This window comes from Barbus barbus (genome assembly GCF_936440315.1).
Source record: "Barbus barbus genome assembly, chromosome: 1".
NCBI lineage: Eukaryota > Metazoa > Chordata > Actinopteri > Cypriniformes > Cyprinidae > Barbus > Barbus barbus.
In genome coordinates, this window is record NC_136729.1 from 41,480,829 (window position 1) to 41,503,436 (window position 22,608).

General features: G+C 37.7%; 1 protein-coding gene across 2 annotated transcripts in view; it reads left to right on the top strand.

The window, feature by feature from the left end:
* LOC306874220 (ubiquitin carboxyl-terminal hydrolase 47-like) overlaps window positions 1-22,608 on the top strand; it is a 35,098-nt gene that overhangs the window by 7,951 nt on the left and 4,539 nt on the right. The window contains exons 3-23 of one of the 2 annotated variants that reach the window (XM_079424101.1): window positions 1,346-1,459; window positions 3,221-3,374; window positions 3,462-3,558; window positions 3,715-3,860; window positions 3,978-4,057; window positions 5,816-5,965; window positions 6,686-6,781; window positions 6,860-7,012; window positions 8,364-8,522; window positions 8,618-8,749; window positions 10,505-10,581; window positions 10,699-10,754; window positions 10,884-10,996; window positions 15,150-15,254; window positions 15,380-15,584; window positions 15,784-15,899; window positions 16,393-16,512; window positions 18,871-19,648; window positions 20,717-20,892; window positions 21,034-21,114; window positions 21,233-21,348. In XM_079424101.1, the coding sequence (XP_079280227.1) occupies window positions 1,346-1,459; window positions 3,221-3,374; window positions 3,462-3,558; window positions 3,715-3,860; window positions 3,978-4,057; window positions 5,816-5,965; window positions 6,686-6,781; window positions 6,860-7,012; window positions 8,364-8,522; window positions 8,618-8,749; window positions 10,505-10,581; window positions 10,699-10,754; window positions 10,884-10,996; window positions 15,150-15,254; window positions 15,380-15,584; window positions 15,784-15,899; window positions 16,393-16,512; window positions 18,871-19,648; window positions 20,717-20,892; window positions 21,034-21,114; window positions 21,233-21,348 (3,224 nt within the window). Of the gene's footprint in view, window positions 1-1,345; window positions 1,460-3,220; window positions 3,375-3,461; window positions 3,559-3,714; window positions 3,861-3,977; window positions 4,058-5,815; window positions 5,987-6,685; window positions 6,782-6,859; window positions 7,013-8,363; window positions 8,523-8,617; window positions 8,750-10,504; window positions 10,582-10,698; window positions 10,755-10,883; window positions 10,997-15,149; window positions 15,255-15,379; window positions 15,585-15,783; window positions 15,900-16,392; window positions 16,513-18,870; window positions 19,649-20,716; window positions 20,893-21,033; window positions 21,115-21,232; window positions 21,349-22,608 lie in introns of both variants that reach the window. The other variant, XM_079424100.1, reaches the window with a different exon arrangement.

Here is a 22,608-nt window from a genome sequence, read left to right on the forward strand (position 1 = left end):
AACATCATTACTGCAGTTTTAGTTTAACATGCTCCTTCCAAAATCATTCTAATATGCAGATTTGCTGCTCAAGAAAAATTTCTTCTTATCAATGCTGAAAAGAGTTCTGCTGCTTAATATTTGTTGAAACTAAAATAATCAGTTTTTCCAGGATTGTTGGATTAATAGAAAGTTCAAAAGGACAGCATTTATTTGAAATGTAATCTTTTGTGACATTATAAATGTCTTTACTGTCACTTTTCTTGCTGATTTAAAGTAGAAATTTCTTTAAAAAATGTTACTGAACAATTTAACAGCAGTACAATGAAAACATTTTGGTGTAGGATTTACTTTAATGTTTTGCTAGTAAATTTCACAAGTAATTACAAAATGAATGAAATGTAAAACTTTTAAATAGATATGCTGAAATAATAGTTTTTTGGCGAAACAATCCAGTAATCGTTGTTTTATTTACAACTTCACCCATGTAGTAATAATGAATGAATATGCCCTGTTTATGGATGAATTATTCACATATACTGGAGGTTTGTATTGTGTACTAGAGGTATACATGGGTATTTGAAATTTAACCCGACCAGTACTGTCAATGTAAGACCAAGCCCAACCTGAAATTGCTCCTAATAGCTTGCTAGTTTCTGCTTTCTTAAGGATGGAAATTGGAATACACTAAATGACTTTTAAATGTGCAGACTGTCTGACTTTTGGCAACTAGTGTTGACTCATCCAGACTGCAAACCGGGGCAAAAGTCATTAGTGTGTTCCTGCCTTTAATAATGCAAATAATTAGTTTTTTATTAATTCCGAACATGAGTGTAATGCACACCTGACGTTACACAGACCGCGTCAGAGCCATGTTTTTACCACACCTCTGCAGTGCTATGATTAGATGGAGCTGTGTCATGGACTCTGCTCCATTCTCCATCTAATTGTGTACTAATCCCAGCGCTGACCCAGCACAGAGCCTGTCACTGCAGGTAACTCTCAGAGTAGGTCAGTGGATTAGGGTCTGTTTCTGCCGTTACCCACGCTGCTCTCCCCGCCAGCGGAACATTAGCGCGTCCAGACCTGTGGTTAAATTGTTAGTACATGTTGTCCCTCAGGTAGCACAGCTTTTTCTTCCACACTAACTGAATCCTGGGACGAGATGTGGGTTATCTGCAGTACATCAGGTTGATTATTTTTTCTCTGAAGGTTTTTTTTTTGGCAGTATTTCTGCATGATTAGACTTGCTCTTTGTATTGTGTTCCAGACAACATCTTGTCTCACATTGTCATTTGTTTTTCTGAATGTACTCTTCATCCTCGCTTATCTCCCCCCTCCTTATGTCTCAAATCTGCACCTATAGGCTTCGCTGGACCAGGCCAATGAGATGTCCCTGGTGTTGTCCGGTTTTGAGGCGGGGAAAAGGAATTTCCTGCAGCTTACAGACAAGGACGGGGAGCAGCCTCAGATCGCTTCAGTGAGTCACCATATCAGCAATTTAACTGGGTTTGAAAAACTAAACAAAACAAAGAAAACAACAACAAAAAATAAATATCATCTATATATTGTACTTTCAATCTGTTTTTCATTCTGTCTTATGTTCTATCTATTGTTTGGTCTGTCTAATGTTCTATCCATCGTTCTGTGTAAATTTTGATCTATTGTTTGATCATTCGTTCTGTCTTTCAATCTTTCATTCATTTGTTCTATCAATCGTTTGTTCTATAAATTTTGTAGTTCTGTCATTCTATCTATAGTTTTATTGGTTTAATTATCTATCTATCGTTCTATCGTACTATCTATCTATCGTTCTATCTATCGTTCTGTCTATTGTTCCATGCATTGTTCTATCAATCTGTAGTTCTGTCGTTCTATCATTCTATCTATCGTACTATCTACTGTTCTATCTATCGTTCTGTCTATGTTCTATGCATTGTTCTATCATTCTGTAGTTCTGTCTACATAATTCTAATTATTTAATGTTCCATATTGTTCTATCTATAGTTCTACATTTTTATCTATCGTTCGATAATCCGTTCTAACTTTCAATCTGTCATTCATTAATTTGTTCTATCAATCGTTTGTTCATTCCATCTGTTGTTTCTGTTTGTCTATTATCTGTTCTGTCATTTGTTGTCTATTTGTTTGTTTGCTCGTTCTATCTGTCTATCATTCTATCTATCCTTCTGTCTTTGTCATTCTGTCATTCTATCTATATAGTTCTGTTCATCTAATGACCTGTCTGTCTGTCTGTCTATCTATCAATCTGTTTATCTGTTTATTGTTGTCTCGTTCTATAATCTTTATTTAGATTTGAACAAAAGTGCAAAGAAAGCTTCAAGTAGGGGAAAAAATGTAGTTTCACATCTTTGTTCCTACTGTTTGATCTGGAATCCAGGTCACATTTATTCATTAGCAGACACTTTTATCCAAAGCCACTTGCAATTGAGGAATACAAGAAGCGATTCATCTTAAAGAGGAAAATTAACATGGCGCTTTTCCACTGCGTGGTACGATTCGGCTCAGTACAGCATGGCACGTTTCTGCTCGGTTTGCGTTTCCACTGCAGTTTAGTACTGCTTTGGAATGGGCCTCTACTGCTGTGACTGCCGCTCCATCAAACTCTCTCTGGATCCGCTCCTCGGCTATCAATGAGAGGAACGTCTGTATTTCCTCAACAGACAACGAAATAGCCATTTTTTGGTTGCTAAAAAAAGGTGCGCTCATTCAAAACAGTTGTGTTCGATCCTTCTCTGGCTGTGCTGATTTAAATCTAGGGGGTCTGTTGTGTCTCGTGTCGCAAGTTCAGTTATAATGACGATTGCCTCCAGCCAATCAGTGATCAGCAGTTTACACGTCACCTTTTGGTAACGGTACGGTTCGCTTGGAACCTCAACCGAGGTGGTACTGAAGAAAGTACCAGGTACTGTACCCAGTGGGAAAACCTCTCAAAAGTGAACCGTACCGTACCATGCAGTGGAAAAGCGCCAATAGGAAGTGCTTGTAACAAATTTTCAGACAGGTTGTTACCCTTGTGGCTTCCTGACTTATTTATTTCCAGTAAAAATGAAGGATACCACACAATATGAATGCAATATCATAAGAAAAATAATTTTGATAAAAGAATGAGAGTTAATTTGATATCCTTTTGGCATGAGATCTTAATTTTGTCACGCATGGTGTAAAACTAGATGGTGAGCATTGCACGTTCAGCATTATTCATGTGTAACTCTTACAGGATGAATCTGGCACAGCAGACAGCAGTGGTCTTGATGACAGCTCTCAGGATCGCTTCATTGGACCCTTACCGCGGGATGGTACTGTCGGCTGCAGCAGTGACTACAGCAGCCCCAGTTACTCGTACTCCTCCATACTTAACAAATCAGAGACAGGTAGCCCTCTTTCAACATGCATTGGCCAAGAAGAACATGCCAACTTTGCCACATAGATTTATTTGTCTTGTAACCTCTGCTTTCAAGGTTATGTTGGATTGGTCAACCAAGCAATGACCTGTTACCTGAACAGCCTCCTGCAGACCCTGTTCATGACCCCTGAGTTCAGGAATGCACTCTACAAGTAAGTAGCCTGTGTCAAGTTTAGTGGTAAACTAGTTTATATGAAATAGATTTAAGAAACACACCAACATAAAGCAGAGTTCCTGCAATCATTGGTGCAAAAATGGTTAAATCAGAGTTTTGAACCCCGACTGTGTTTTTAATGTTTCTGCACCAGTTGGGAGTTTGAGGAGTTGGAGGAGGATCCGGTCAACAGCATCCCTTACCAGCTCCAGAGGCTGTTTGTGCTTCTGCAGACCAGTAAGAAGCGCGCCATCGAGACCACAGACGTGACCCGCAGCTTTGGCTGGGACAGCAGTGAGGGTACGAGGCTTCATTTAATATCCCTTTAGGAAACTTTACCCACATTAACGCTGCTGTGATCAGATAGCAGGAGGAGTCTTGATTACTGTGAAACTCTTTACCTTGTTTGTCTTGCAGCCTGGCAGCAGCACGACGTCCAGGAGCTTTGCAGAGTCATGTTTGATGCACTAGAGCAGAAGTGGAAACAGACTGAGCAGGTATGTGATGCAAGTCCCGCCTCCTCGTCACATGATGCTAATCCATAACCAATGAGATCTCTAGACTAGGACAAAAGACCTAGTGTTGAGTCAAATAAAAATAATTTTAGGCAGTTCCAAGCTTTTTTCTCTGCTGTGTAAACAGCAGCTAAGTCTGGACTGGTGGGTTTTACCCATTCAGTGTGGGTTGGGTCAGGGGCCAAGCACTGAATTCTGCAGATTTTCTACACAGGTTTGCATGTTTCTACACTCAGCTCATTGTTCTCTTCTAAGCTGGGTGCTGTAAGACTTTAAATCTCTGTATTTGTGTCAGTAAGTTGGCAAAACTAGTTGTTGAAATTAAAACATGTCTCAACCTCTTTTTTGGGGTTTAAGTTTATAGTGGGGTCCAAAATTATTAAGGTTCTGACATGCCAGCCAATTGGATATCTAAGAACTAGCAATGACGAAAGCTGACTCTGTTGTCGCATCACATCTCCTGCGTCTGGTCCTGAACAAAGCTGAACACTGCAGAGACTAAAAGCCAACAGCCAACTGCCCTGAATAATAGGATATAACACTCCATTCCAGCAGGTGGCAGTATTCTGTATTTGGTCAAAACTAAGACTGCAGATATGCAAACAGTTTTTCCAATATGAATCATGTTGTTAATTTGGTCTTCACTTTCATACATTCATGTTATGTTAGCGTATTGGAAACTGAAACAAGGATATTCAACTTATGCAGATACCCCTCACCGATGGCTCCCAAGCATTGACATGCCCAATCAGCTGAAAAGCCACCATTACAAAAACTGGCAGGAGAGACAGTCAATGATGGCCTAACATTACTTGATAACCGACTAATGCCTTGGTGTGTCACAGCTTTTGGCCCACAGTTTCTTTTTCTGTAATTGAAAAAGATTCTAAACTAAACCTCAAAATGATTTTAGTTTTAAGATTACATAAAGTGAATGTGTATTATGGTTAGATGTGCTTGCTTCTGTTGAAGCACAAGATTCTTTTTGGCTCATTCTCTAATCATGCTGTAGAACATGATGATCAGGTTTTAAGTCGCGGTCACACTAGACTTTTCGTTCCATTGATTTCCATTCATACGCATGTGAATGCGTTATACCGGAAACGCAAGCCCGTGCAAAGATATTTCACTGTGTAGCAAAGTTCAAGCTTGGTGAACTCTGGCCTGCGAATTCGCATCACGTGACACCGTGTGACCAGCGGCAGATCGATATACCTCCTATCTGATTTAAAAGAACATAAATATGAAACTACAGCTCTGCAGAAAAGTGGAGTACATTGTATGTTTTTACATTTTAGATATATTATAATTTTTGTTGAATTTAAGTTTTTGAAAAGAAGCTGCACAGCGTGACGTCATATCACAACTGTTGCAGCATGCAAAACTATTTTTGATGCTCAAAGTCTATTGTGACCGTGGCTTTACACAGTTGTAGAGCTCATGCAGCTGAAGCTCTGCTGTCATTAATGCACGTCACATACCAAAGACATTCGGAAATTCATTTTCACTTTTTCAACTCAAATTTTCACCCAAATTATGCTAATACTATCATTTATAATAGGAAAAATTCTGCTAATTAGAAAACTGTTTACAATTTTCTAATTGCATGATTTTTTTTTCCTTTTAACAGTGTTGGGCTGACTGTAAGTTTCGTTCTGAATGTGTGAGTGTTTAGTGAACAGTTTTGTGATTAGTGGTGTATGCAAAGTGTTTTGATGTACTGTCTTTTGTTTTTTCCAGGCTGACCTGATCAATCAGCTTTACCAGGGCAAACTGAAGGACTATGTGCGCTGTTTGGAGTGTGGCTATGAGAGCTGGAGGATTGACACGTACTTGGACATCCCTCTGGTCATCAGGCCCTTCGGGGCCAACCAGGCTTTTGGCAGCGTGGTGCGTCTGGCTGTCATAATGGTCATTTTTTTGTAGCCTTTGCAGTATAAATGATTGGCAGATGCAGAATGAAATTGTAAAGGAATTGTAAATTGTAGTTGTCTTATACAGTATGCCAACAACATTTTCAGTTTGTTGATTTTATTTCTGATAAAATGTACATTAAAAAAACAGAGTCCACAGCCAGTCAGAATATATTTATAAATAATTGTCATTCAAAGCACTAAACAGTGTTATTTTAAATTATTTATATATTATTATGGTATTTATTTAAATTTTGAATTATATACTACTTATGTTTCAGTTTTTTGTTTTAATATTATATGCATCTGTCCGTTTTATTCGTTTTTGTTGTAAATATTTCTATTTTTTTAATTAATTTAAAATTTTTATTTCCCTTTTAGAAATTGTGGTACTTAAACTTATTTCGTTTCAGTTTGTTGCCAAAGCAATTTAATCTCACAGTTAGATTTTTGATGAGTTTTTCACCTAATATTTAGATTAAATTTTATTTCAGTTAATGAAAACAATAGTTTAATAGTTTTAGTTTTTGTTAACGATGACCGCACTGGTACTAAATGTCAAATGCAATGTCCAAATGACAGTGGAGCAAAAAACAGCAGTCTGATGTTATTGTCTAAATAGTTCTTTAGTGACAAACTCATTGAAATTTTGATCGACATGTTTGTCCTCATTGTCCACTGATTTTATGTCGAACAGGAAGAAGCCCTGCAAGCCTTCATCCAGCCTGAGACTCTCGACGGTCCCAACCAATACTTCTGTGAGCGCTGCAAAAAGAAATGTGATGCCCGCAAGGTGATTCAGATCACAGATGATGATTATGAATTCCTCTACCACATTTCAGTTTCTTATACGGTGTTTTTTTGTCTCCAGGGTCTGAGATTCCTCCATTTCCCATACCTGCTGACTCTGCAGCTGAAACGCTTCGACTTTGATTACACCACTATGCACCGCATTAAACTCAATGACCGCATGACCTTCCCAGAGGAGCTGGACATGAGCCCCTTCATCGACGTCGAGGACGAGGTGAGACGGGGCTTAATTCTTTCTTTTTTGAGTGCTCATATCCTTATTGAGTCCATAATTAATGAACTGATGATCTCATCTACCGTCTTTAACCCTATTGTTAACATCCCAGATGTGTCTCTAGTAACCATTTGTGATTAGTTTTCATCAAGGAGATGGTTTCTGATTTTGTGAACAGACCTAAGTGATAACCTGGTTGAAAATGTGCATTTGAAATTTATGAACACGCTGTTGCACCTTTAATAACTTTTAAGGCTTATTTATATAAGCTGTTTGATTGGTTATATCATTGAGTTTTAAAGACTGGCTTCTCATAGCATAAGGACATGCAGTCTCATGAATAACTATGTGACACCGATGCATCATCAAAGTGCTACAGTCATTTGCCACATCACTACCTGTGCTGTCAGCCCAATGTCGATTTTAAATCTGGAAGACAAAAAAAAAACGGCTCAAGATTAACCAGTTTACTCCTATATACAAATTATATAATAGTTTTATGATGTGCAAAACACACACCTTTGTTAAATTCTCAGAAAAAGTAGTTCTGTATTTCATGACCCTTTAAAAGTTGGATTGCATAAGTACAGTACACTCACATAAAGCGATATATACTATATAGCAAACCTCTGCCTTCTATTTTAATTTTGTAATGAAATGTAACTGTTATCACCCAGCTCTGTATATAAAGTTGGCTATATAAGTATGCCCTGCTTCATTTGCATACATACAGTATACTCATGGTGGGATGTAGTATATAGCATTATCTCAACTGCTTGGTTGCTTGTATCGTCACCAAATGTAATCTATATTATCACCCAGCTTAGATCTGCTTAATGTGACTATAAGGCATGAAGATATTAAAAATATTAACATCATGGTTTTCTGTAAAGCTGCTTTGAAAAGCACTACTAAAAAAATGGACTTGATCTCAACATTTGGCAACAGACTTGATAAGGATAGCAAGTATAATAAGAGTCAAATTTCTCATTTCCTATTTAATTCGGTTTAAAGGAATTGTCACAGAAAACATGAATCATGAAGAGATGAGCCAGATGTTTTATGATTCCCATCCCTAGTCAAGAACAAACTTGTAGATTAGTGTGATCAGCTTTTGAGTGTTTTATACTGTGAGCATTGCATTTTTAAGAATGATTGTCAAGAACAAGTAGTTTTGTTCTTTTGCACTCTGCCATTGTTTTTTGTTTTCATTGTTTTTGGATAGATGAACATTTCTTATTAGTCAGTGTTTCCTTAGACCGGTAGGTTGCCACTAGTGGATTTTGAGCGTGTGTAGTTTTGAACATCACACATCATTTTGATGCATTTATTGCATGTTTTGACTCTGCAGAAATCACCTCAGACAGAGAGCTGCACTGACAGTGGGGCGGAGAATGAAGGAAGCTGCCACAGTGACCAGATGAGCAATGATTTCTCCACGGATGATGCTGTGGACGAGGGCATCTGTCTAGATAACACCAGCAGTGCAGAGCGGGTGCTCAAACCAAAGGTCACCTCATGTCCTCTCTGAACCCTAATGCTGAAGTACTGTATTGAACTGTGGAAGATGAGATACGAACATGCTTTTTCTTGTCTCCCTTATAGAGCTCCTTGACCTTTGAACTCTTCTCAGTCATGGTGCATTCTGGGAGTGCTGCAGGTGGGCACTACTACGCCTGCATTAAGTCCTTCAGTGACAGCCAGTGGCACAGCTTCAATGACCAGCACGTCAGCAAGGTCAGCCAGCCAGCATCAGTCTTAAAGCAATAGTTCACTCGGGAATAAAAATACTGGGTCTCATTCACTAATAATTGTGTTGATTATTTCTATATATACACTAGGGGTGTAACAGTACACAAACATGATTGTTCGGTGTGTACATCGTTTTTGTCATCACAGTTCAGTATGATTTCGGTACAGCAGGAGGAAAAAACTAAACAAAACTTTTTTTTTTTTTATTGAACAGTGGCTTACTTAAATTGCTCTTTGAATTTATTTAAATAAATTCAATTATAATTACAGTTTTCCTAGGAATAAAAAAATCTACTTCAGTTTATGCTCTAAACTATAGGGAGCCCTTTTACATTACTAAGGTTACAATTAACAACAGAGCCCAAAAATTTAATTAAATTACGATTTAAATTTAATAATCAACACTCAACTTAAAAAAATTTATACAAACATAAATTGCACGTAATGCAGTTTTTAAATTAACTTATCTAGTTTGAGAGACGAATGGATCTCAAGCATAGTTCAGGCAGACCACGGCGTGACTGCAGCAGCATCAGCTGACTGTAACTCCTCACCCTACAATTAATAAGATATATAAGATCATCCGTACTCACAATTGCCATTGTCTGTCGTACAGACACGCACTTACCCTCCTCCATCCCCAACTCCTCCTCATGCAGATCCATGATCACTTAACTGCTTGACCACGGAGATATATCACCTATCCTGCTCAATAGTTCAATATTATCCACAGTACGGTGTTACTCTACTTTGTGTATATTACTGTGCATATTAAAATATCTGGCAATTGCTTAGGCTTCAGGGAGGGTTTAAACCTCAGTGAGGTTTGCCTGTGGATAGCTCAGAAGTGAACCGCCAAACATAAAGTTCAGGACCTCTACAATATTCTGACATCGAACAGAGTGGTCCTGACTGAACTAAGTAATAAAACTTTTCTTTGTTTTTGAAATATATTCATTTATACAGTGGCTGTCATAATTTGTTTCATAACAGATTTATTTAAACACATTAAATAATTAAGACAGGTAAAGTACAGGTAACAGGTAAAGTAAAATATAATGAGTATATAATTTTTTGCAAAATGCTCTTCTCTATGGACACTGATGGCTTGCCTGAGGAAAAATTAAATGTTATGTGACATTTTATTTTAAAGCTGTTTTATTGACATCTTTCCACAGTTGAAAAACAGATTGAGCGATTACGAGGCATGAGATGTCCGTTTATTTCACGTTAAAACTAGTAGTATAAAGGAACTGAGGCGTTTGAACTGAGGTGTTTATACAGCGATCTGTCTCGCCACATCACAGAGCGCCAAAACAACATTTATTGTTGAATTTCCTAAAAAACAATGGATATTATCTGAAAGATAAGACTTTTTCTTGTCAAAAGTAACATTGTATAAATCTGGAAGCTTCCAGTGAAGTTTCACTCGTGCATTGGTTAAAACAATTTGCTCGGTACACATGCGTACTGAACCGAAAGACCCGTACTAAAAATTTTCAATATGAACACGTGTACCGTTACACCCCTAATATACACACTTTTCACAAAAGAATTCCATCATATTCACAAATTTGTTATTAACCTAATTCTAACGTTAATGAATTTGAAGTGTTATAAATGAGCAACCACGTGTCTATTCTATTTTTGTTTGTACAGAAAGAAAGAAAACTGTACAGGATTGGAGGTTTATAATACAGGGTTGTAATTTGTGTTATTGCCATCATGTGTGCATTCCAGATCACGCAGGATGACATCCGGAAGACATATGGCGGATCCTCAGGGAGCAGAGGCTATTACTCCAGTGCCTTTGCCAGGTGTGTGAAGCCTCCTAGTCCTACATTTGTGATCTCTGAAATGTTGTAAAACATTATAATGCTAAGTATGTCAAAATATCAATTTTTATCAAATCTTTTACTTTTACCCCCCAACAGCTCTACAAATGCATACATGCTCATGTACAGACTAAAAGACCCCTCCAGGAATGCAAGTAAGAAATGGAATTTACATGGTTTGAGTGTTGCAAATTAATTAATTTTCTCAGTATCAAAAAGCATTCCCAGCGATCTCGCTCCCTCTCTGAGATTCTGGAATTTAGTGGACTCTGTGTGTTTTGCAGAATTCCTGGAAGTGGAGGACTTCCCAGAGCACATAAAGAAACTGGTACAGCGAGAGAAAGAGTCTGAAGAACAGGAGAAGAGGCAAAGAGAGATTGAGCGCAACACATGCAAGGTAAACTGCATGAATATACTTAGGCCCTGTTCCAAACCTTAATGAGCTGCGAACCTAGACAGCATTTTAGGCATCACAGGTGCGCTCTTAATGCAAAAGCTGTTCCAAGCAGTGTGCCACAGAATTTGACCTTAATTAGGTATTGTAGAGTATAATTTAAGGTAACATTTAATGTTAAGCCACAAAAATTTGATGGTGGTGAGGGTCAGGAAATATAGGCAAAGATTTTGTAAAAAAAAAATAAAAAAATTCTAAGTTGTAAATAAAGCATATTGGAGTATGTTTTGCAAGATAATGATACTTTCTATTTCTACAGTCTTTCTACTAGACGTCTGCTTTCTAATTACATGTTTCAATGTGTTACTTGCCGTTTCTTCGTAATTAATTATCTAGCAATTTCTGAGTGAAAATTGGGTTAGGATGGTATGTTTCATCAGCGCTTACACAACTTGACCAATAAAATCTTTAGAAATGACTGTGGGGTAGAGTTTGCGGGGGAAAAAATTATAGACATGTATTCAGGGCCTAAAACTAACTTTTTGCCACACCTGCCAATGGCCAGTGACGTGATAAAATTTACCGGCCAAAAATGTTTTTTACCGCCCATGAAACTATTTTTGCAAAAACAGGCTGTTTTTACTACAATGACTAAACATATTTACAATGTTTTTAATTTGTCCTGCTACTGGTGTCTCTATAAAATGCATTTTCCCTCAATTTTCCATATTAATTATAGCCATTCAACATTACGGTGTAATTGAAACCATTATTTTTAACATTTTAATAGGTTCTGAAATGTATACCTTTTAATTTAAGTGATTTTAAAACAATCTTCACATAAACTATAAATTGTATATGCTTAAACTATACAGATTAATCTTTATTCAAGCTACAAAAGTTAATCAGCGACTAGAACAGTCCAATGATTTCTCTTTTTCTTTTGTTCTTTGGTTTACATCAATGACAGACTTCAGCAGGTTTCACTTTAAAATCAGTCTCTTTAAAACCTAATGCACACGACACAGATCTGAAACGCATCCGATTTTCTCCCAACTCTTTACGGTCATTTAAGACTTTATAACTCATTTAATACTACGTTTACAAGGTAACTCGCCAAAACCTTGCATTTTGACATAATTGTGTGTTTTCGTCTGTTGAAGCGCTACTGGTGCGCTGTCTGAAGCAGCTCAGCATATGTGTTCAGCCGAACACGCAGCCTTTCAAACTATAGTATACTGCACCGTTTAGGCGGCTTAACCCCAGGCATGTGTCGCCACATTCTCTCGGGTTATGAAGAATAAAGAAGGGAAAAGTTAATCTTCCGAAAAAATTTTCTCAGGATAAAAGTTATTAGAACTGTGTCTAGGGACAAGCTGGCCATCACACTGCTCTGACCTTAATCAGCCCGTTTGTATCCTATTATTTGACTCGCTCTTGTCGCTTATGACAGAACAGCTAATCACGATGATTTTGTCTTTGAACAACTGGCGACTGACACTGTTACATGTACTCGCCAACGCCGATTTTTACTTGTGAGGTATTCAGCGCTTGGCGAGTGTTAATTTTAGGCCCTGCGTGTATTGCTGCATGTAAGGCATCTTATTAGCAGCTGTTTCTATGGGCCACTATACGTAAGCCGTCTGCCATATTGGAATGGTCAAAGCTGGTCCGTGAACACTCGAGAGCAACTTGAATGTGTGTCTGCAATCGTAAATTAAAAATAAAAAAACCCAAATTTTCTCAAGGAAAACAAAATCTCTACTAATGCTGTAAAATTAAAGTTAGAGCCCTGCACGGGCCTCAAATTTAGGCCCTAGCCCGGCCCGTGTCCGACAGCTTATCAGAATTACCGACCCGAGCCTGTCTTTTTTCCCCCTTCTCCCAAAACAGCTTATAGGCTACTACTGTTTCAGCTATTAAAATAGTTCAGTTTTGTATGTAATGGCAAAGTGATTATATTTAGTTTAGTTTTTTTATTAAGTTAATTTAGAAAAACGTTTGGAGCATTTTTTGTTCGTTATAAGTTTTTGTTTTTTAAAGTAACGACTAAGCGGCCAGCAGCATACAGTAAGCTGATCATAGACTGTTTCATCAATTTAGCCTTCTCAATTCATCACGACTTGCCTCAAATAAAATCTATAGATATAAAACAGTTCAAACATATAACAATGTTTAAACGTTAAACCTAGATAAATGTGCGCTGTATCCAATAGTTACCTCGACTTAAATACAATAAAACTAAAAATAAAAGAAAATAACTAAAAATATAATAAAATGCCTAACTACATAATACTATTATTGTTAGAAATTGCAACAATATACAATAGAAATAAATGCATTTAATTTTAATTGAAACAATAAATAAACAATTATCTCCTGACCAGAGGAGAACTGGCCCCCCAACTGAGCCTGGTTTCTCCCAAGGTTTTTTTTTCTCCATTCTGTCACAGAGGGAGTTTTGGTTCCTTGCTGCTGTTGCCTCTGGCTTGCTCGCTTAATTTCTAGTGATTATCGTCAATTTGATTTCACAGATACTATTTAAACTAAACTGATCTAGACAATGACATCTCTGAATTCAATAATGAAATGCCTTAACTGAAAATTGAGTGTTTAATCTTATTTTTATACATTCCTGACACTCTATCCTCCAATTTGATACTGTTAAGTGCTTTGACACAATCTGTATTGTTAAAAGCGCTATATAAATAAAGATGACTTGTGCGGAGAGTGCGCGCTTTGCAGGACATGTAGTTCCCAATGCAATCACTTGCATTTTTTCAGTGGATATGCCGTCATTTTTGCTCATAAAGGTAAGAGTAATACATCATTCGGATCTGTAAAGGGTCTACTTTTATTTGTGTGCACTCACAATATCAACAAAACGTTGCGCTTTTATAAAGACAACAAAGATGATGAGCTTTCTGCCGTCTCGTCTTGAACAGGAGCGCTTCACAAAAATGAACCGAAACTCAGCGAATACATGCCTCACAGACATAATAAATATATCTATAGAAAGCTTTAAATTGCTACTTAACGAAATAAAACAAATCGAAAACAAAAACTTTCATTTATAATCATAATCCATAATGATGCATTTCTCTCTAAATGCGCGTCTGAGGAGGAGATGGCGAGTCAGGATCGCCATCTTCATCCTTGCGAAATGGATGTCACTCTACATTAAACGGCTTCAAAACAGCATTTATTGTTTGAATACAATGGACAGAATTTGAAATCTGAGACTTTTTCATATTAAAAGTACCAAAGCACACAAGCTAGACTAATCTTGGTATTTAAGTATCGATATTGTTTCTTAAAAATGAGAATCGATTAATATCGAGATATCAATATTTTTAATAACACACAAACATATTCTCACCTGTGAAAGTTTATTCCGTTTCTTTATAAATATAAATTTAGATTTTTTACAACCAGAGGCTCAGCAGTGTTGCATTACTGAGAGGGATGCCTTTGTTTTTTTAATGCCTTCACTTTCCATTTGAAGGAATTGAGTTCTGCAGTGTTGATGTTTTTTTTATGGCAGTCCACAAATTAGCCTCACCCTGTTTCCCTTGATAAAAACCAGATGTTCATCAAGATAATCTATACAAATGATCACAACAATTGAGGAATTTTGAAGCCTAAATACAATCAACTGAAGTAAAAAGCTATTGAAAAGGCAGGCTATCAATGGTCGTATGATTTCAACATCACCATTAAGCTTCCGACAACTCTTTCAAGATTTTCAGGGAAAGTTTGAGTTAGAATAGATTGCAAGAGCACAATTATAAACAGAATGAGGCTACTAAATTGGACTAGTCAGTTATTGAGTTTACTTGTACATTTTGATGAATGTCCCTGACAACCTCTGTAGTCCCATTTAGACACTTGATAGCAACTGCCAAGACAAATAAAAGTAAAAAAAAAAAAAAAAAACACAAGGAGGTATTACTGATGCGTTGCATGTTGTAGAATAAAATGTGCAAATATTTTGAGCTTGTGTTAACCACAGATCTTATAAAAAAAAAAAAGTGACTTCAGGACGATGGAACCAAATCTGTTAAAATGCTGACTTGATGTTTAGGATTCTGCCTTAAAAGACCTGTGTAGACAGAGCCTGTTTAGAATATAGCCTTATTCTGTCCTCTTCCATTAGATCAAGCTCTTCTGCATGCATCCAGTGAAGACGATGATGATGGAGAATAAGCTGGAGGTTCACAAGGACAAAACTCTCAGAGAGGCAACAGAAATGGCATACAAGGTGAGCAAGGCCAGTTGTCTATAGTTCACCTCTGCATCAGATTGTCTAAGTCTCTCTTAATTGATCACTGATTGTTTCATTGTGTTTGTCTGTGTGCATGGTGTGATTGTCCTCTGGGTGATCAGCTGATGGATCTTGGAGTGGTGCCACTAGACTGCTGTCGATTGGTCAAATACGATGAGTTTCACGAATATCTAGAACGTTCATACGAAGGCGAGGAAGACATGCCCATGGGTCTGCTGCTCGGCGGGGTCAAGTCTTCATACATGTTTGACCTGCTCCTGGAGATCCGCAAGCCTGACCAAGAGTTCCAGCCCTACAAACCTGGAGGTATCTACTGAGCAGAACATTTGCAATATGTTTAACTAAAAATCTGCGATCAAAGGTCCCAATAAAAAAAAAAAATGACATTAATGCATCATCATTTTGCAATCCTTTGGTTTCCAAGATTTTTCATTATGGTTGACCAGATATCCTTTCAAAATGAACTCACCATCAACTGCTGACAATGTTTGTGTGTTTATTGCAGAGGTGATGGTGAAGGTCCATGTGGTGGATCTGAAGAGTGAGTCTATTGCTGCTCCAGTCAGCGTCAGGGCGTATCTCAACCAGACTATTACAGAGTTCAAGCAACTCATTGCGCAGGTACAAAATCTCATTTCTGAGTGAATATACTGCTCCATTAACTTACAAAGGCCAATTTCCATAAATAGGGGAAAAAAAATTGTGACCCATTATTTAATTTTTTTAAACCAATGAACGCCCAAGTCCAATGTTGTTTAGAGAGAACAGTTAGATAAACTATTATCCAACACTAAATTATTATAGTGTATACAGTCTCCCCTTACAATAACCATACAGCAGTGTCATTGAATTACCAAAGCTACCCTTTTTGCACTTACAGGTAAAATCTGAAATCCTTGATTTTTTTTTTTTTGGGGGGGGGTGTTTCATGTATATATTTTTTCATTTATCTTCATTTTTTTATTTAATAGTTTAGTTTTATAAACACATGCCAAATATATATTTTAGGGAGTTTCAAACACGTGTTTTGTTCCCTATTTGTGGAAAGTGCCAATGACTGTTGAAACAGATATCCTCTTCCATCTAACATCTTGTCACCTGGTTGTGTTCTCAGGCCACGAGGCTTTGTGTGGAGACGATGCGTGTCGTCTTAGAGCGCTGCTATAATGACCTTCGGCTTCTTTATGTGCCCAACAAGACTCTGAAAGCAGAAGGTTTCTTCAGGAGTAACAAGGTTGCATAACACTTACTTTAATGGCTCTTTTCTAAAACTTACCTTCTAAGGCAGCATCTTGACCAAAGTAGAACACGACTGGTTTTGAAATGTTCTTCATAAACAGTTTATGGTCATGCATGGCATACAACTATGCATGGCATACAATTATTGCCCCTCCATTAAGGTATACAAGAGATTTGACAATCCCTCTTATTATATACAGGTCCTTTTCAAAAAATTAGCATATTGTGATAAAGGTCATTATTTTCTGTAATGTACTGATAAACATTAGACTTTCATATATTTTAGATTCATTACAACACAACTGAAGTAGTTCAAGCCTTTTATTGTTTTAATATTGATGATTTTGGCATACAGCTCATGAAAACCCAAAATTCCTATCTCAAAAAATTTGCATATCATGAAAAGGTTCTCTAAACGAACTATTAACCTAATCATCTGAATCAACTAATTAACTCTAAACACCTGCAAAAGATTCCTGAGGCTTTTAAAAACTCCCAGCCTGGTTCATTACTCAAAACCGCAATCATGGGTAAGACTGCCGACCTGACTGCTGTCCAGAAGGCCATCATTGACACCCTCAAGCAAGAGGGTAAGACACAGAAAGAAATTTCTGAACGAATAGGCTGTTCCCAGAGTGCTGTATCAAGGCACCTCAGTGGGAAGGATAAAGTGTGGCAGAAAACGCAGCACAACGAGAAGAGGTGACTGGACCCTGAGGAAGATTGTGGAGAAGGACCGATTCCAGACCTTGGGGGACCTGCGGAAGCAGTGGACTGAGTCTGGAGTAGAAACATCCAGAGCCACCGTGTACAGGCGTGTGCAGGAAATGGGCTACAGGTGCCGCATTCCCCAGGTCAAGCCACTTTTGAACCAGAAACAGCGGCAGAAGCGCCTGACCTGGGCTACAGAGAAGCAGCACTGGACTGTTGCTCAGTGGTCCAAAGTACTTTTTTCGGATGAAAGCAAATTTTGCATGTCAATCGGAAATCAAGGTGCCAGAGTCTGGAGGAAGACTGGGGAGAGGGAAATGCCAAAATGCCTGAAGTCCAGTGTCAAGTACCCACAGTCAGTGATGCTGGTGTTGGTCCACTGTGTTTTATCAAGGGCGGGGTCAATGCAGCTAGCTATCAGGAGATTTTGGAGCACTTCATGCTTCCATCTGCTGAAAAGCTTTATGGAGATGAAGATTTCATTTTTCAGCACGACCTGGCACCTGCTCACAGTGCCAAAACCACTGGTAAATGGTTTACTGACCATGGTATTACTGTGCTCAATTGGCCTGCCAACTCTCCTGACCTGAACCCCATAGAGAATCTGTGGGATATTGTGAAGAGAAAGTTGAGAGACGCAAGACCCAACACTCTGGATGAGCTTAAGGCCGCTATCGAAGCATCCTGGGCCTCCATAACACCTCAGCAGTGCCACAGGCTGATTGCCTCCATGCCACGCCGCATTGAAGCAGTCATTTCTGCAAAAGGATTCCCGACCAAGTATTGAGTGCATAACTGAACATAATTATTTGAAGGTTGACTCTTTTTTTTGTATTAAAAACACTTTTCTTTTATTGGTCGGATGAAATATGCTAATTTTTTGAGATAGGAATTTTGGGTTTTCATGAGCTGTATGCCAAAATCATCAATATTAAAACAATAAAAGGTTTGAACTACTTCAGTTGTGTTGTAATGAATCTAAAATATATGAAAGTCTAATGTTTATCAGTACATTACAGAAAATAATGAACTTTATCACAATATGCTAATTTTTTGAAAAGGACCTGTACACTAAGTGCAAAATGCATGACACTCAAAAATACTTGCCAAAAAGTTATTTTTTTGGATATTTTTTAGAGCCCATTGCAATGCATTCTGGTATTGAATATATATGCAATCCATTACAAAAAAAAAGAAGCATAATTGAAGTTAACTTTAGGTAAAAATCAGTGTACTAGTAATATTCTCGTAATTGTACTACATAAGTACTTCTTGGGACTAAATTGGGTAGTTTAACTGTAGTAGAGTTACTGTTTATTTGCTAGCTGGATACTTCAAGTTTTCTTATTTTATGAAAATGTACTTTGAAGTATACTCGGTAAACTAAAAGTCAAATAGTTTTTATACTGAAATTATGCTTGTAAGTTTTCTTTAAGTGAACTTAAGTCGTGCCTTAGCATATTTAGCTGACCTACTTTTTGGAATGGCCTTCACATTCCGACCATACCAGTGCCTTACAATTCTTTTCCAAAACCTAGAGAACTAAGTTTCACAAGAAGATCCTTCTTGAGAGTTTTTGCAGCATTTTCCCTTAATGTCTTAATTTTGCTGTTTTCTATAAGATGCTGTTGTTTATCCTCAGGTTTTTGTGGAGAGCTCATACTCGACGGATCATCAGGCCGTTTTCACTGACTCTGTTTTGTGGAAGCTCCTGGATCGGCACGGGAACACAATCAGACTGTTTGTCTCCTTGCCCGAGCAGTCACCAGGCTCTTTGGCCAACAGAACTAGTTGCCCCAAAGCTAACGCTGACTCTGAGGACTCTTTTGATGGGGCGAAGGGCAGCAGGAAGTCAGTGGAGGCCATTCTTGAAGAGAGCACAGAGAAGCTAAAGAACCTTTCTTTACAGCAACAACAGCAGCAGCAGCATCAGCAATCCTCCAGCACCAGTGACAGTCAGAAGAGCTCAGAACACAGCGACTTTGAGCACATTGAGTCACCAGCACAAGAGCCGGATGCTGCCTCGCAGCTTTCCCAGACGGAGAACTGCACACAGGCCACCTCAGACACGGTGAACCAGTTCCCCTCCGAGGAGCGCTCTGACTCGGACGTCAATAACGACCGCAGCACCAGCTCGGTGGACAGTGATATCCTGAGCTCCAGCCACAGCAGTGACACGCTGTGTAACGCCGACAGCGGCCCACTGCCTCTGGCTAACGGCCTCGACTCGCACAGCATCACCAGCAGCCGGCGCTCCAAAGCACACGAGGGGAAGAAGGAGACTTGGGACACGGCGGAGGAGGACTCCGGCACAGACAGCGAGTACGATGAGAACGGCAAGAGCAAAGCTGACGCCCAGTACCTGTACTTCAAAGCAGAGCCATACTCTCATGAGGAAGGATCTGGAGAAGGACAGAAATGTAAAGTCTCTCTAGTTGAATTTTCTTTTTTTTTCTTTTTGGACAGGATTAGATTTTGATTTTAAATGAACAATGCCGTGTTTGAGCCTTAAATAACAGGGCATCTATTTATTTAATTTGCAGTCTTCGCAATCTGTTTATAGCATTAAGCCATGTCACAAGGTTTTTATTTTGATATATCATGCATATAATATAACAGCACTTTTATTTATTTGTCAAACTGCCAAAATAAAAGCTTGAGGATTTAATGTTAAAATTTGGGCTAAAATGTCAGTAATTTTAACGCTTGCTATAAAATAATATAAAGTTTTTAATATTGTTTCATTAAATTTCTGCATTATACAAAATAGTATTGTCATTTAGATAGTATACATTAGTATTATTAATATTATTATTGTCATTTAATAATATACATTTTCAATGCTAAATTTATGTAATCTTTTAGCACTAAGAAGATGGTTTGTTCGCAATTAAAATGTTTTACATTTTACATTGACATTTTACATTTTTTGATAGTATTTTTTTTTATTTTCTATGCAGATTCTCGCCATCAAAATTACCTCCAACATTTTATTGATGGTTGATTAATTCTTTCCAAATATAAACTTTCAAGTCATTAGATGAAAATTGCTGTATTGTATATTACAGGAGAAAAAAAAAGAATATATATATATATATATATATATATATATATATATATATATATATATATATATATATATATATATATATATATATATATATATATACATACACATATATATATATATATATATATATATATACACATATATACATACATACATACATACACACACACACACACACACACACACACACACACACATACACATTAGTCAATTGGCTGGTAACCTAAAACAATTTGGGTTTAAATTCTAAGGAATTCTAATGACGATTTGACCCTGTTTTTATCAGATGTTAAAACCAAAATATCAGCTGATAAAACCAATATAATATTCAAACAGTAAAACTAAACAAATAACCATCTGTTTCTGTTGAACGTACATTTTATTAAGCAAGTTAATGTTGCTAATATGTCTGTTTTAGATTTACTTGTCCATGTTGATAAGAGGATCACACTGGCAGCATTCAAACAGAATCTAGAGCTGTTTGTTGGCGTCCCCTCCACTCAGTTTAAGGTCTTCCGGGTTTATGCCAACAACCAGGAGTTTGAGAGTGTGCGGCTGAATGAGACGCTCTCCTCTTTCTCTGATGACAACAAGGTGAGATTCTAACTTTACATTCTATCTTAATATACAAAGACAACTATTCTTAGTTATTCTTGCATTTCTGTTTGGCACCAATAAAGTCGCATAAATGAGACACTGCATGTTTATTTGCACTGCTGCTCTGCTGTTGAACAGATCACGATTCGATTGGGACGTGCACTGAAGAAAGGAGAATACAGGGTGAAGGTGTACCAGCTGTTAGTCAATGACCCAGAGGTGAGGGACAAAACGTTTGGAAATGGATGTGCATTTAGTTTATTCTATATTGCGTATTCTAAAACTGGTAAAAAAAAAAGATGTTTGTGCACATGTAATGTGTATTTTGTTTTGACAGCCCTGTAAGTTCCTTTTGGACACTGTGTTCGCTAAAGGCATGACTGTTCGACAGTCTAAAGAGGAGTTGCTGCCTCAACTCAAAGACCAGTGCAAACTGGACCTCAGTATAGATAGGTAAGATAAGATTTTTTTTCTTCTAAAGGCCCTGAAATGACGTGAATGGTGAAGTTTCTTCATTGCTCTTTGCAACAAAGATGACAGCCATAAGAAAACAGAAGCTAAAAGCATCTGATCACAGTGATGTGGATAGATTTACCAGAGCTCTGCAATTTGGCACTCCAGTCAAGTCACGTCATGTTTATTTGTATGGCACTTTATACAGTAGAGTGCTTTAAAGCAGTAATCAATTAAAGTCCGGTCTCTAAATTTCCTTCCCAGCAGAGGTCCGGAAAATGCCTATTTGAAATTGTTATAAATTTCGATCTGGGCACCAGTAGAACTATGTAAAAAAAACAAAAAAGACACTTCCTAAAGTGGTGTCTGAGAATTTTCCACACAGTGGTGTCTGAGAATTTTCCTTCCAAAAAAACCCCAAAACCCTGCTTTAAAACAAGCAGCTTCCGGACTGAATGGAAGAAATTAACTGCATCAAAGAAGTGCTATTTTGAGAATGTTCACCAATCGGAGTGAAATTTTCCAAAGTTTTTGCTTTGGCTAGCTGTTTTGAACTCCTGAAATGAACTTTTGGCTTGATTTATTTGAAATGACACCACACCAGTTCATTCTTCTTTCACTTGAAGCATATCGGGCCTCCGTTTTTTGCACCAAAAACATCTTTTGTTTTGATTGGCTAATCTTTTAGCATGTGAAATGAGTAACAGTGATGACTGAAAAGACATTGTTGTATCCATGTGCCTTGTTAACACATTCATGTGTTTCCTTTTGGCTTTGCAAAATCACACACTATGAAGCGAACCATTTTTGCAGTTTAAGGGGCGGTCACACTACACTTTTCATTACACTGACTTCCAATCATATTCATATGAATGCTGTGTGCATTTCACTGCTTTCCAAAATACAAGTTTGGTGAACTATGACATTTTCGTATCGTGTGACCAGTAGAGGATTGATACATCATGGCATGTTAGCTGAATTAAAAGAACGCAAACTTTAAATCTGCAAAGTGGAATAGGTTGCATACTTTTACATTTTGGATGTATTATGTTCAGTTAAGGTTTTTTTTATTGAAAATGTAATGAAAAATCATCATGTTATCTATCTGAAATCTCAGTTTTCTTGTTCTTGGGATGGCTGTTGTTGTTGTCGCCGGACTGACTCATGAATATGCTGCAGCAGTTTTGGATGCACATCATCCTTCTGCATGCTGCAGTGACGCATCTCAGTGCTTCACTCCAGCAACTGACCTTTTAAATG